Source organism: Ahaetulla prasina, chromosome 4 (genome assembly GCF_028640845.1).
Source record: "Ahaetulla prasina isolate Xishuangbanna chromosome 4, ASM2864084v1, whole genome shotgun sequence".
Lineage (NCBI taxonomy): Eukaryota > Metazoa > Chordata > Lepidosauria > Squamata > Colubridae > Ahaetulla > Ahaetulla prasina.
This window is the reverse complement of record NC_080542.1, coordinates 55,584,116-55,597,013: the sequence shown is the minus strand read 5'-3', so window position 1 is coordinate 55,597,013 and position 12,898 is coordinate 55,584,116. Positions and strand designations below refer to the sequence as shown.

General features: G+C 40.7%; 1 protein-coding gene and 1 pseudogene across 5 annotated transcripts in view; both read left to right on the top strand.

Annotated features, from left to right (window-relative positions):
* Nucleotides 1-12,898, top strand: part of TMEM98 (transmembrane protein 98) — a 101,344-nt gene that overhangs the window by 69,620 nt on the left and 18,826 nt on the right. For all 5 annotated transcript variants that reach the window (XM_058179535.1, XM_058179537.1, XM_058179538.1 and 2 more), the window contains exons 2-3: nt 12,228-12,439; nt 12,763-12,894. In XM_058179535.1, the coding sequence (XP_058035518.1) occupies nt 12,309-12,439; nt 12,763-12,894 (263 nt within the window). In that variant the 5' untranslated portion in view covers nt 12,228-12,308. The remainder of the gene's footprint in view (nt 1-12,227; nt 12,440-12,762; nt 12,895-12,898) is intronic.
* On the top strand, nt 1,563-12,218 carry LOC131196837 (motile sperm domain-containing protein 1-like; annotated as a pseudogene).

Sequence of the window (12,898 nt, the reverse complement as noted above, 5' to 3'; positions counted from 1 at the left end):
TCTATGCTGCTTTTACCTTCCATCATTCAAAGTCTTAGTTCTCATAGGAAGTCTCGAAGGAATCCTCCTCCCACTCCTCTCCAGGATCAGGTGGTGGTTGCTGTTAACACACAAATATCTTTAGAGGATCCTTCTCTGCCCCTTCTCAGGAGTTGAAGATATGGAAGGTGCATCATAGGTGAGTCTCCCTCTTCCCCCCAGAGGGAATGCAGAGGGACTAGTTAATCTCTTCCTCAACAAGTTCCTCTGGTGAAATTGGCAGAGTGCTGATAACTTGTTTGGCCACGGCTTGTCAGTGCTGAAGTGCTGGTGGAACTAACCAACTAAATCGGGGGCATCAACATACCGTTCATTTTCCTAGGAGTGATCTGCAACCATGTAGCCTTTCCAATGAATCAAGTCCTGGATGCCTTTGCTTCTTTTTCTAAAGTCTAAGATTTCTTCCACCTCGTATTCTGGTTCTCCCTCTTTTATGACTGGCATTGGAGCGTAGGGCTGGGATCGTACTGGGCTTGGGGAGGCATCTTCAAAAAGTAATGCTTGGTGAAATATTGGCCTTCTCATTTGTGGCAAGGAGGTGAACTGAGGAGAGGTTGATCTTGACATTTAGTAGCTGGAAAAGTGCTTTCCAAAATCTAGATAGGAATTGCACACACCTCTGTCTGACACAAGTGCTAAGATAAAGAAAGATATGGTCTAGGAAAAGTTGGGCTATGCCTTTATGCTTGTGAGTAAGTCCTGGTGCAGTTGGGTAACTTCCAATCTTTCAATGGTTGGTGGTGATTGATGCATCTGGAAATTGGAAGATTGTAGTATTGTTTTTGGTTATGTGATCTTTTGAACAGAATATACTAGTTTGTGAGAGAATGGATTTGGCATTAAGTTATTGGAGTCTGGGATGCATTTAATGTAGATATCAAAACTTTAGAAGAATTGACTCCATCTGACTTGTCTGGGGGAAAGTGGCTTGGTTTGTTGCAGTAGGTCCTGTGGTCCTCTATAGGAAAACATGCACATTCTAGGAAGGGTTTCCAGTGTTGGAATGCTGATTTAACAGCAAGGAGTTCTTTATTAAAGATGTCATAATTGCATTGTGGGGCAGACAGGGCTCTGGAAAAGAAGGCAAGAGGTATGCAAAGAGCTGCTTTAACTTTTCCAAGGCTGATTGGTGTGTAGAGACCCACGCAAATTTAATTCCCTTCTTCGTCAGTTGGGTCAGTGGCTTTATGAGCTAAGTCTGGTATAAATTTCCTGTAGAAATTAGCAAAGCCCAGGAAGCATTGGACATCTCTTGCTGTGTGAGGGGCTTGCCAGTCTACTATAGCTTGGACTTTTGGGGAGTCCCGCCTCTTGTGGAAATACGTTAGCCCAAGAAGTCTGGTTGTTGTAAATCAAAGGCACATTTTTCTGGCTTGGCAAAGAGGTGGTTATCTCTTAGTCTACTGAGGACTGGGTGCACATGGTCCGTATGCTGAGCCTCATTCTGACAGTAAATTAAAATGTCATCCAGGAGACTTGTGAGCCGGCCTGCAGAGGAGACGGCCTGGAGCTGTCAGGGTGGGATGTCGCCACTTCCCTCCACAGCTGCTGCCAACAGACAAGTCCGGGAGGTGAGCATGGCTGTTGGGGCTTATCACAATGCTCTCAGATTCTTAAATCACTGTGAAGAAGGTAGTCTTTGGAGACTGAGCTACCCTAAGTGCCGAAGAACCAGGAAAGAAGGGTGTCGTGTCCCACTCCTCCGCTGACGGCCGGGTCAGGGAAATCCGAATCAGGCTTGCCTCTGCAGCTCTGCCCAAAGTCCTAGCAAAGTCCTCAGAGCAGGCAGGAGACCAGTAAGTGACTTCAGCAAGATAAGTTCGACTTTTGCCTGACTCAGAGACTGCCAGAAAGCAGATCCTTTATATAGGCCATGGGGTGTGGCTCCATGACTCAGCACTCATTAAGACCTGCCCCTCCCTTCCTTCTGTTGCCTCCGCCTATCCAATCTTCTGATGCGAGGGTCACTCCAATCAGCAGTTGGTAATAAACCCTCCTCAGGCTCACATGCTGTGGAGGAGGGGGAGGGGTCTAGCTGCTCCGTTTGCCTGGGCATGGATCAGGGCTGGGGCCGGGAGATGCTCCTTCTTCTGCAGTTTGTCTGGGCATGGAGCCAGGACTGGGGCCGGGAGGCATACATTCCTCCGTGTTCGGGAGCAGATAAGAAGGCCCCGGCTGCTCTGAGAGCGGGCAAGACACAACAAAGGGCTTGGTGCCAATACAAAAAAGACGACCAGAGTTAGTGGAAGGGAAACTTCCCGTCTTTGTATTTCTTACCAGACTCATATTTTATGCCAATGACCAGGCGACTGCACAAAAAGTTGTTGACTCTCTACAGTCAACATGAGTTTGTCTTAAAATTCAAAGTTCTACGTACAACTCTAAATAAATAAGTTGTGGTGGATGCTGCCCGAGATGTCCGATCTTGCCATTATGGAGTGATCAGTAAGTTTCAACTCCAGGTCTCTGAGCAAAGCCAGACGAAAGCCCTAGAAGGGAAGGAAGTGATAGCTTCTCTGCTCCCCACTGCAAAAGAGCAGCAGCAAAAGGAAGAAGAGAAGAGGGTGAAGGAGCATCTGGCCAAAAGTGTATTTCTGGATCAGACTCTGTGTCAGCGGAAGATAGAATGTCCTCATTGGGACTAGTTTACTCATCTTTGTAGGAATCCTGTGCATTGCTTGCTGCTCTTAGGCTTCCCACATTGGGAGAATTGGATTTTCTGAGTGTGAATCAGACATTAGTAGGTTCTTACGTATTAGGTCTCATCACATTGGTTATTCTTAGAATAACCAATTCTAAGTGATATTTTAATGGGATGTGGAAAGTCTTTTTTAAAGAAGGTGTTACAAATTCACATCATGAATGTGAATTGCCTTTAATTGCCTTTGGGCTCATTAAGATGCTATGGAAAACCTATTCAGTGATTTACATCTGGTGATTTTTTTAAAAAGCAGTGTTTTAACTATGTTTAACTAAAAGATTCAAGCCTTTGGCCCCAATTCTTTTATGGAACAGCTTTAAAATGCTCAGCGATTATACCTGTGAAATGAATTTGGAGCGACTTTTATATTTGCATCTACTGTGTGGAATTCTTAATGAAAGAAATGTTCTGTTGCTTTTAAAAAACTTACCCTACCCATCTGTGTTTGATCATCATGAACCCCAGCAGACACAACCCCTGCAATGTCAATTCTACTTCTCTCCTGTCTTGTGTTGCCATTAGTGCTAAGTGACTTTGTGTAGTTCTGTCAGTTCTCAAGATGGTAGAACAGTATTCGGAACAGATTACCTGACAGTGAACATTTTATAAAAAACAGCAGTGGCAGGAGGCGTTGTGTTTACATAGCGATCTAGTTTGCATTGCTTCACCAATGCAAAAAACGTGACCAAGCTAGCCATTGCAGTCCAGTTTCATGGCCTCCATTCCTTCCCATTCAGGCTTACCCAGCTAATTATCAGCCAAGGTGTTCTTAACTCATCTCCAGAGTGGGATGCAGGCTAATATTCCCTTAACTGGTGCCATCGACCTGATTATGCATCAAAATTTAAGACAGTGCTTCTGCCCTCCTTGCCTGCAAGATGTGCTGGTCTCTTTGCAAAAAAACAGAAACTGACTTTGAGAATGAATGCTTCTTGAATTATCTGTCTCTGAGAATTAGTGATTGTCCACTTGGAGCCTTTCCTAAGGAAACACTTGTTTTCTTTCTTGGACCTGGTGGTTCTGTTTTTAATCCCCTCTTTCCTCATTCACCCTCATTTTTCTAATGCACTTTGACTAGATATTATCCAAATATAAGACCACAAATTTATCTATTAAATCTTGAAAAACGGTTCTAGAAAATCTAGAAAATACAGCCAGAACATTGCACAGACCAAAAGACAGCACATTATATTCAAATTTGCTGTATCTGGTGTCAAAGGCAAATTAAGTATTTATGCCTTATTTTACTCGAATAAGGTTGTAAGCATTGAGGAAATCTAGTCTTGTAAAAACACTTGCTTTCAGTAGTCTATCTAATAGGTCTGGAATTAATGGCAGTGTATAATGGTTTCTTACTATGACTGCATTTAAAGCCTTATATAATCATGGACCACTCTGAGTTGGGAGGGGGATGTTATCACTGTTATTAGCCTCACTGGGGTCTTGCTTCTTATAGAAGATAGAAGCTGAAGCAGGCGACTGGAAGGGTTGTATGAATCCCTTTTGCAAATTACAGTCCAAATGTTGTTTTAAAGTTTCTAAGTAGATATTTGGAATTGTCTCTTGGTGAGAATTTTGGCACCAGGGACCAGATTTACGGTGCAATCACAGTCTCTGTGTGGAGAGAGGGTCGAGGCTTCCTCCTCCTCAAACCCTCAGCAAAGTCGGCATATATACTTGTCAAATTGAAAAACTCTCTGTGAACCATTGGAGGAGGGCTGGTGGGAGCTTTCAAGGGCTGATCACAGTGAGAAATGCATTCAGGATTTTCAAAGACAATAAATTGCTTTTTCCATTTAATATTGGGGTTGTGGTACTGTAACCAAATGGTTCACAGTGGAAGATAGATGTGTTCCGCTACAAAAAGAGTTAGCTCTTCAGAATGCTGATTTACAGGTAATCCTTGACTTTCAACCACAATGGAGCCCAAACTTTATGTTGTTAAGTAAGAAATTTGTTAAGTGAGTTTTGCCCCATTTTGCAACTTTTCTCACCACATTTGTTAAGTGAATCATTGGAATTCTTAAATTAGTAACATGGTTGTTAAGTGAATCTAGTTTCCCCGTTGGCTTTGCTTGTCAGAAGGTTGCAAAAGGGGATCACATCGCTCCAGGACACTGCAACCGTCATAAATGTGAACCACTTGTCAAGCATCTGAATGTAAATCACGTGACCATGGGGATGCTGCAATGGTCATAAGAGTGAAAAATGGTCTCATCACTTTTTCAGTGCCATTGTAACTTCAAACAGTCACTAAAGGAATTGTTGTAAGTCAAGGAGTACCTGTATTGTTAACTTCAAAGGCACTGTGGCATGAGTAATTGGGCCAGCTTTTAAAATTCGGCCATCAGTAGTTATCACTGTCAATGGAGACTTCAGAGAAACTATAGGTACGTTAGATTTCAGTACTACAGTTAGGCTTATGAAGTCAGAGATTGACCCAGATTCTATTAAAACAAGGATCGTGGTTTCCTGGCCACTGGAAAGTATCAGGGTGGAATCAAATTTTATTAACATACCTGAGCATGGCGGTAATTGAGCTCCATGCAGTGCTTGGGTGGCCCCCTCTGTGAGCTCTGGGAGGATGGGGGGCATTTTTCATTTCCCTGGCCTTTAGGCTTATTGTCCAGGCAGTGAGTAGTGGAGACATTGCCAGGCTATCTGTTGCCTCTCCTAGGAGGTTTAGTAGGGCAATTCTTGACTATGTAGCCAGGCTTTCCTCAATAAAAACACAGAGCGAGCTCTCTGTACCTTTGCTATTCTTCTGCTCCTGATGTTTGTCTGACTGCTCCAATTTGCATCAATTTTTCAGTGTCCAAATCCAAGGGGGCAGGGAGGCTAGGGGTAGAGAGACAGGGGAAGTCAGTTTTGGAAGTGGTTGGCTGTGGCTGTCAAAAAATACTTTTAAGTTCTGCAAGTCAAGACGCAGCTGTTATAGCAGCTAGGCAGAGATCTTGTAGATCCTGGGGATTACCTTGTGTCCATTGTGTGATTGTGGCCTGGTTGAGTTCCTTCTCAAATTATGTTCTTCGGGCTGACTCATTTCAATCCAGATCTGCTGCAAGGAGCTTGAAACCTTCCTTGTATGCTCTCACAAAATTGTTATCTTGGTAGACTTGAAAGATGTACTGTTTGACAGTTTCTATCTGAATATGGTCTCCAAAATGCTTCCTAAATCTAGTGAGGAAATTTGGATAACTATCCAGCATGGGATTGTTGGTTTCTATGAGTGGAAGCTCCCATTGGGTAGTTGATTAAAAGTATGATAGTCAAGAAGACTCTTGATTTGCCTATTGGAAACTCCCCAGGTTGGGTGCTGATGAACACATCTCACTGTGCTAGGAATGTTTTCATCTTATCAGACCACCAGTGAATCCCAAGCCGGGAGACTTGGGAATGGGCGCAACACAAACTGGCAGTTGTGCCTGGGTGGGTGGAGCAAGTGGTTGTGGTTCCAGAGGAATGCCTTGTTGAGTCAAGATCCGCATTTGCTGCATCGTCTGTTGAAAATTGGCTGCAAAATTTCTGATTTCATCTTCAGTGTCATCTTGGCAACTGTTGATAAAGTGGAGGTCCAGCTCATCTCCTATTGCTGCAGCTCTGGGAACTGAGGTTATAGAAGTTATTCCGGAGCCCGAGAAAATTTTGGTATAGGAAGTAGCTCAGATTAATGTCAAGCACCAGGGGAAATCAGGAGATTGGTGCAATTCAAGTAAGTATAAAAAATTACTGCAAACTTAAACTCTTTACAAGAATCTGAGCTATTAACAGTTAAAGCAAATTGGTGGTGGATAAGAGTCAAAGGAATTCAAAGTGGGCTGGATTAGATCTTTTGTGGCAATGACTGATGATACATTGCCTCAGGCTCAGTCTGATAATCACCTACAGTTGCTTAGTACTATATGCAAATCAGTATCTGAAGTATCATTATTATTCAATTATTAAAGTATTTCAGAGCTTGGCAATCCTTTATTACCCATAAAACATGCAGTAAAAGAAGATTCTTCAGCCTTTCCTTGAAGGACTAAGTCATTCCATACACCTTTGAAATACTGTTCTATTTTCACCTGCTAGAAGTGTTTAAATATATAATCTTCCCAGAACTGCCTAATTTGTAAAGTGCAAACCATGGCAAAAGGGATAGTCTGCTTTGAAATTTGAAAGAATTGGAGGTAGTTTGGAAAAACTCATCCTCATAAATTAATTTAACGCTCACCAATTTCCACTTTTGGCATCTCCAGTTGACTGATGTTGTATTTATATCCCAGAACATTAAAAGGAGAATCTCTTGGCTGGGTTGTTACTTCCAAGCTGAACCAGTAATGGTAAAAGACTAACAGATATTTGTTGGCATACTGTTGGTTCTGGGGAAGGTGACAGCTTTCATATCTACTGAAAAGGCATGTGGAAAAAGGGATTTAGGATAGAGACTCTTGGACAGACACATATACATCATTCATTTCATTGAAACCTTTCTTCAGTCGAGTCTACCATGATATTGGATTTTGTTCAAAGGATGTCCCAAAGGTGCTTTTTCAAGAGGCAACTGGATTTTCTTTGAAGACATTTCGTTTCTCATCCAGCTTTGACTGGATGGTGGGGAATGGAAGGATTTATACCGGTGGTGGGTTGCTACGGGTTCGCCCGGATTGGGCGAACCGGTAGCAGCAGCGGCAGGAGGCTCCACCCACCCACCCACATGCTTCTTCACATGTGCACATACTTATAACAGTGAGTGGGTGGAATTCCTGTGTAGGACTTTGGTTTCTATCTTTTCCATGTCGAGATTGGCCACAATGGGGGACACAGGTGAACCCATGGTATGTTTTTATCTGTAGAAATCTTCATTGTATTTATTATATATTTATTTATTATTATAAATGATTAGCTGTCTGCAAGGTGTATAAATCCTTCCATTCCCCACTATCCAGTCGGAGCTGGAGAAACTTCTTGGATGAGAAGCGAAACATCTTCAAAGAAAAACCAGAAAATCCAGATGCCTCTTGAAAAAGCACCTTTGGGACAACCATGACCTGGATGACTGAGGAATTCCAAAGACATTGCTCAAAGGATAGAACAGTTACGAGAAAGTTAATAGAGTTTGAAGGGACCTTGAAGGTCTTCTAGTCCAATCCCCTGCTCATGCAGAAGTCCCTATATACCATTTCAGACAAATGTTTGCCAGATTTCTTTTTAAAAGCCTCCAGTGATGGAGTACCCACAACTTTTGAAGGCAAGCCATTCCCTGGTTTATTGTTTTCACTGTCAGGAAATTTCTCCTCGGTTTTAGGCTCTTCTTTCCTTAATTAGCTTCCATTCATTGCTTCTTTTTCTGGTGCTTTGGAAAATTGGTTGACCCCTTCCTCTTTGTGGTAGCCCCTCAAATATTGGAACACTGCTATCATGTCACCCCTACTCCTTCTTTTCACTAGACTACATATACATATCTTCCTAAACAAGAGAGTGCCGACTCTTAAAGCATGTTTTGTTCCAGAGTTTAATGTTGACTAAATTCACATTCAGTCTACCAGTTAATAACAAAAATAAAGCAATCCATTGAAATTTATAATAATCTTTATTGCAATCTCTCCTTCCAGGTGGATGAGATGGCAGGGTCTCTTCTCCTGCAACCATTCTTCATGTGTTTTAGCTTCTAGCTCTCTAATCAGTGGTAGTTGCTGGGTTGGACTTTTTTAATAATATTTTTCAGTTTCCCAAGCTTTTTGAGTTGTTTTCCCTTTTAAGATTTTCATCCATGGTATCCTTCTCAAGTTCTCTCTACATTTCTTGACATCAGCCCTTTTAAAATCTAAGCCTAAGACATTGGTTTGATTATGTTCTATTGCTTGTGTCTGTATTATATTGAATCCTAATGTGGTCTGGTCACCTCCCCCAAAATTCCTGCAGTTCAACCCCCTCTATAATTTATTCTGTGTTAGTAAGAATTAGGCCCAGTATAGCCATCCCTCTAGTTCCCTCCTCTACCTTTTATTTATTTATTTTTATTTATTTATTTATTTTGTCACACAGCATATATAAGCATAAGCATGAAATAACTATACAATATATAAGCATATATATGAGTATGAGTATGTAATAACTATATTAATTGGATATAACGAAAAGAAACAATAGGACAGGAATGGTAGGCACTCTTGTGCTCTTATGCACGCCCCTTACAGACCTCTTAGGAATGGGGTGAGGTCAATAGTTGACAGCTTTCGGTTGAAGCTTTGGGGATTTTGGGAAGAGACCACAGAGTCAGGTAGTGTATTCCAAGCATTAACAACTTTGTTACTGAAGTCATATTTTCTGCAATCAAGATTGGAGCGGATAACATTAAGCTTAAATCTATTGTGTGCTCGTGTATTGTTGCAATTGAAGCTGAAGTAGTCTTTGACAGGAAAGATATTGTAGTAGATGATTCTATGAGTTAAACTCAAGTCATGCCGAAGACGGCGTAGTTCTAAATTTTCTAAACCCAGGATTTCAAGTCTGGTGGCATACGGTGTTTTGTTGTATTCAGAGGAGTGGAGAACTCTTCTTATAAAATATTTCTGGACACATTCAATTGTACTGATGTCAGAAATGTGGTTCCAGACAGTCGAGCTGTATTCAAGAATTGGTCTAGCAAATGTTTTATATGCTCTGGTTAGTAATGTAGTGTTTTTGGAAAAGAAGCTACGCCAAGATTAGGTTTACAACTCTTAAAGCTTTTTTTGCGATGTAGTTGCAGTGGGCTTTGGCACTTAGATCATTTGATATGAAAACTCCAAGGTCTTTAACAGGGTGGGGGTCATCTGTAAGGTAATGTCCATCAAGCTTGTACTTAGTGTTTAGGTTCTTTTTTCCAATCCTTTATAAGGTAGGTAAAATGAGGACCCAGATTGTTGGGGGGGCAATAAGTTGACTTTGTAAAAATATACAAATAGAATGAGACTATTGCCTTATACACTGTAAGCCGCCCTGAGTCTTCGGAGAAGGGCGGGATATAAATGTAAACCAAAAAAAAATATGTAAGACTGAACATTTGCTGGTAGAGATTTGGAGTTGCCAAGTTTTAGACCATTCAGAGACAAAGTCAAGGTCTTTTTGAAGGGTAGCTGTATTGTTGGTGGTGTTAAATAGTTTGACATCATCAGCAAAGAGAACTCAATTACTTGTAATTTGGTCACAGAGATAATTAATGTATAATATGAAGAGTGTTGGTCCAAGAACGTTGCATTGGGGAACGCCACTGTTGACAGGAACAGGATTTAATATATAGCATTGCCAATTTTGACCACTTGTTGTCTGTTTGACAGGAAAGTTGTTACCCAATTGTGGAGGGGTCCTGAGATGCTGTAGGATTTTAGTTTTTGGAGAAGTTTATCATGTACTATTGAGTCAAAAGCTTTACAGAAATCTATGTAGATTGCATCTATTGCTTTGCCCTGATCAAGATTTGTAGTCCATATGTTTTTGCAGTGAAGAAGTTGTAAATTACATGATAATTTTTTTCTGAAACCAAATTGTTTATTAGAGAGTAGGTTGTTTGTTTCTAGGTGGAGGCTAATGGATTGGTTGATGATAGATTCCATTACTTTGCAGGTGACACATAGAGAGAGATTGGTTTGTAATTTTCAACTAGGCTGGGGTCGCCTTTTTTGAAGACAGGGATGACCGTGGCTAGTGACCAAAGTTTGGGAAGGGAACTGGTCGTGAAAGCTTTTTTAAAGATTATATGACAAAGTTGTCACCTGGGTTGGTTAGAAACATGATTGATCTCCCACTTGATGCAGAGTTTGTCTACCACTTGATATCAAAGTAGCTAATGTCCTCCATTACTACTGTACTGTACTTTCCCACATACATTTGTTAACTCATTAGCAAAAAGTTCATATATTCCTTCTGTTTGTTTGGGTGGCCTGTAGTATATGACAGTCATCCTTTTTTCCTTTTATATGACCTTATGCATTCTAGGACAGGGGTCTCCAACCTTGGTCCCTTTAAGACTTGTGAACTTCAACTCCCAGAGTCCTTCAGCCAGCAAAGCATTATGCATTTCTGTGGAGATTACATATAATGCAATTTCGCCTCCTCTTTTGTTCGTTTTCTTTTGAACAGTTTATATCCGTCCATCAGTAATTTCCAGTCATGAATTTTATCCCGCCAAGTTATCCCACTGGTTTGGGGAAAATTGGTTTGTTCCCCATGTAGCTACTCATAAGCTGCTTCTTAACAATTCCAACACTTTAAAGCCAACATGAGTTCATATTTACTTCTACTAACTTTCAAATGGTGAGAAAAGAACACTAAGTGCTCATCTGCAGCTTTCTAATAGATCTGTTTTGACGAAAATAATTATTTAAAAATGTTAGAATTTTTAAACCTGTCTGACTAACTGACTGACTGACTGACATAGGGGTAGGGTATTGAAATTCAGAATCAAGAGGTGAGTTAAAACAAGGAAAACAATCCGATAGGGGGAAAAATCAATTTCAGAAAAACTAGCAAAGAGCCAAGGATGGGAAAAGACTCAGCTTTCAAACACAAGTGATACAGTGGGAAACTGCAAGGCTTTGGAACAGTTTCTAAATTGACATAATGAGGTTGGGCAGAAGTGCCCTAAAGCAATGGAAACAGTAATATAGAAAGAAAACATTAGATTGCAATCTGCCAAATAATTATTTAATTAAAAAGACATTTTGACTGCAAAACATGACGGATCAGATGAGCCATGATTTCATTTTGCTAAGCACATACTTAAGCAAGATTGCATACTACATTGATTGAAGTATTATATTGTTGAAAAAAATCTGGCACAGTTATATAGTACTTCAATTAATCATAAAGATAGTCAAAAAAAAGGGAGCAGATCATTTGACAGATGAGATCAATCCTGATTGCTCTTTAGAAGGCCAGATCCTGAAGATGAAACTCAAATATTTTGGCCACCTAATGAGAAAGAAGGACTCACTGGAGAAGAGCCTAATGCTGGGAAAGATTGAGGGCAAAAGAAGAAAGGGACAACAGAGAATGAGGTGCCTGGATCAGGTCACTGAAGGAGTAGACATGAGCTTATATGGACTACAGGGGATGGTAGAGGACAGGAAGGCTTGGAGAAATGTTGTCCATGGGGTCACAATGGGTCGGACGCAATTTCGCAACTAACAACAAAAGCAAGAACAAGTAAGGATGGGCACAATATAGATGTATGGATATATGAGTAGATCACCCAACATTTCAACATGTTAGCAAAGATTTAAGGATTTAAGTCCCTACTGTTCTAATAGCAACCTTATAATACTTGAGAAAAAAGTTAGTGTGACCCATATTATTGTTTGGAAAGACTGTGAACTCTGTTCAATACTTATTCAAATTGCTTGACACAGAACTCTTCTGTATTTTTATCTTGAGTCTCAGATATTATTTAAAGAAGACTCTGAAAGCCAAAAGTTTCATTATTCCTGGTATATTTAACCAGCAAGACTTCCATTTTATTCAGTTTTAATTCAGGTAGAAGTGTTTCTGAAGACATCTTGCTGTTGAATTGTCCATTCATCCCCTGAGGTTACCACAAGCATCAATGGAGACTGTTGTGATTGTAGCTATTGGGGTTTTGGCAACCATCTTCCTGGCTTCTTTTGTGGCTTTGGTTGTGGTATGTAGGCAGCGTTACTGCCGACCCAAGGACTTCTTGAGTCATTATGATACCAGGTGAGATAATTTTTCAACTGTGGATTCTAGTAATTCATTCACTCACCTAGAATGTTTTGGGGCATCAATTTCCAGAATTTGAAATCAGGATCGCCAAAATTAAGGAATCAGGGCACTGCAGGCACAGCACATCTGAAGGATTCCAAAATGGGAATGTCTTAATCTATGACTTTTGTTAATAATAAATGACAGCCAATTAAGGGTTCTATGAGTAAATTTTGATCTCAAAATACTTAATTTATTGGTCAAAAATAAGCTTAATTAGGGGTGTTTTGACACACAGCCCCAACAACACCTTAGATTTCTTTTGTGCTTCCTCCTAGGCCTATTGTTGACCTAATTGGCACCATGGAGACACAGTCTGAACCCTCTGAATTGGAGATGGATGATGTGGTAATAACAAACCCACATATTGAAGCAATCCTGGCAAATGAGGACTGGATTGACGATGCTTCGTAA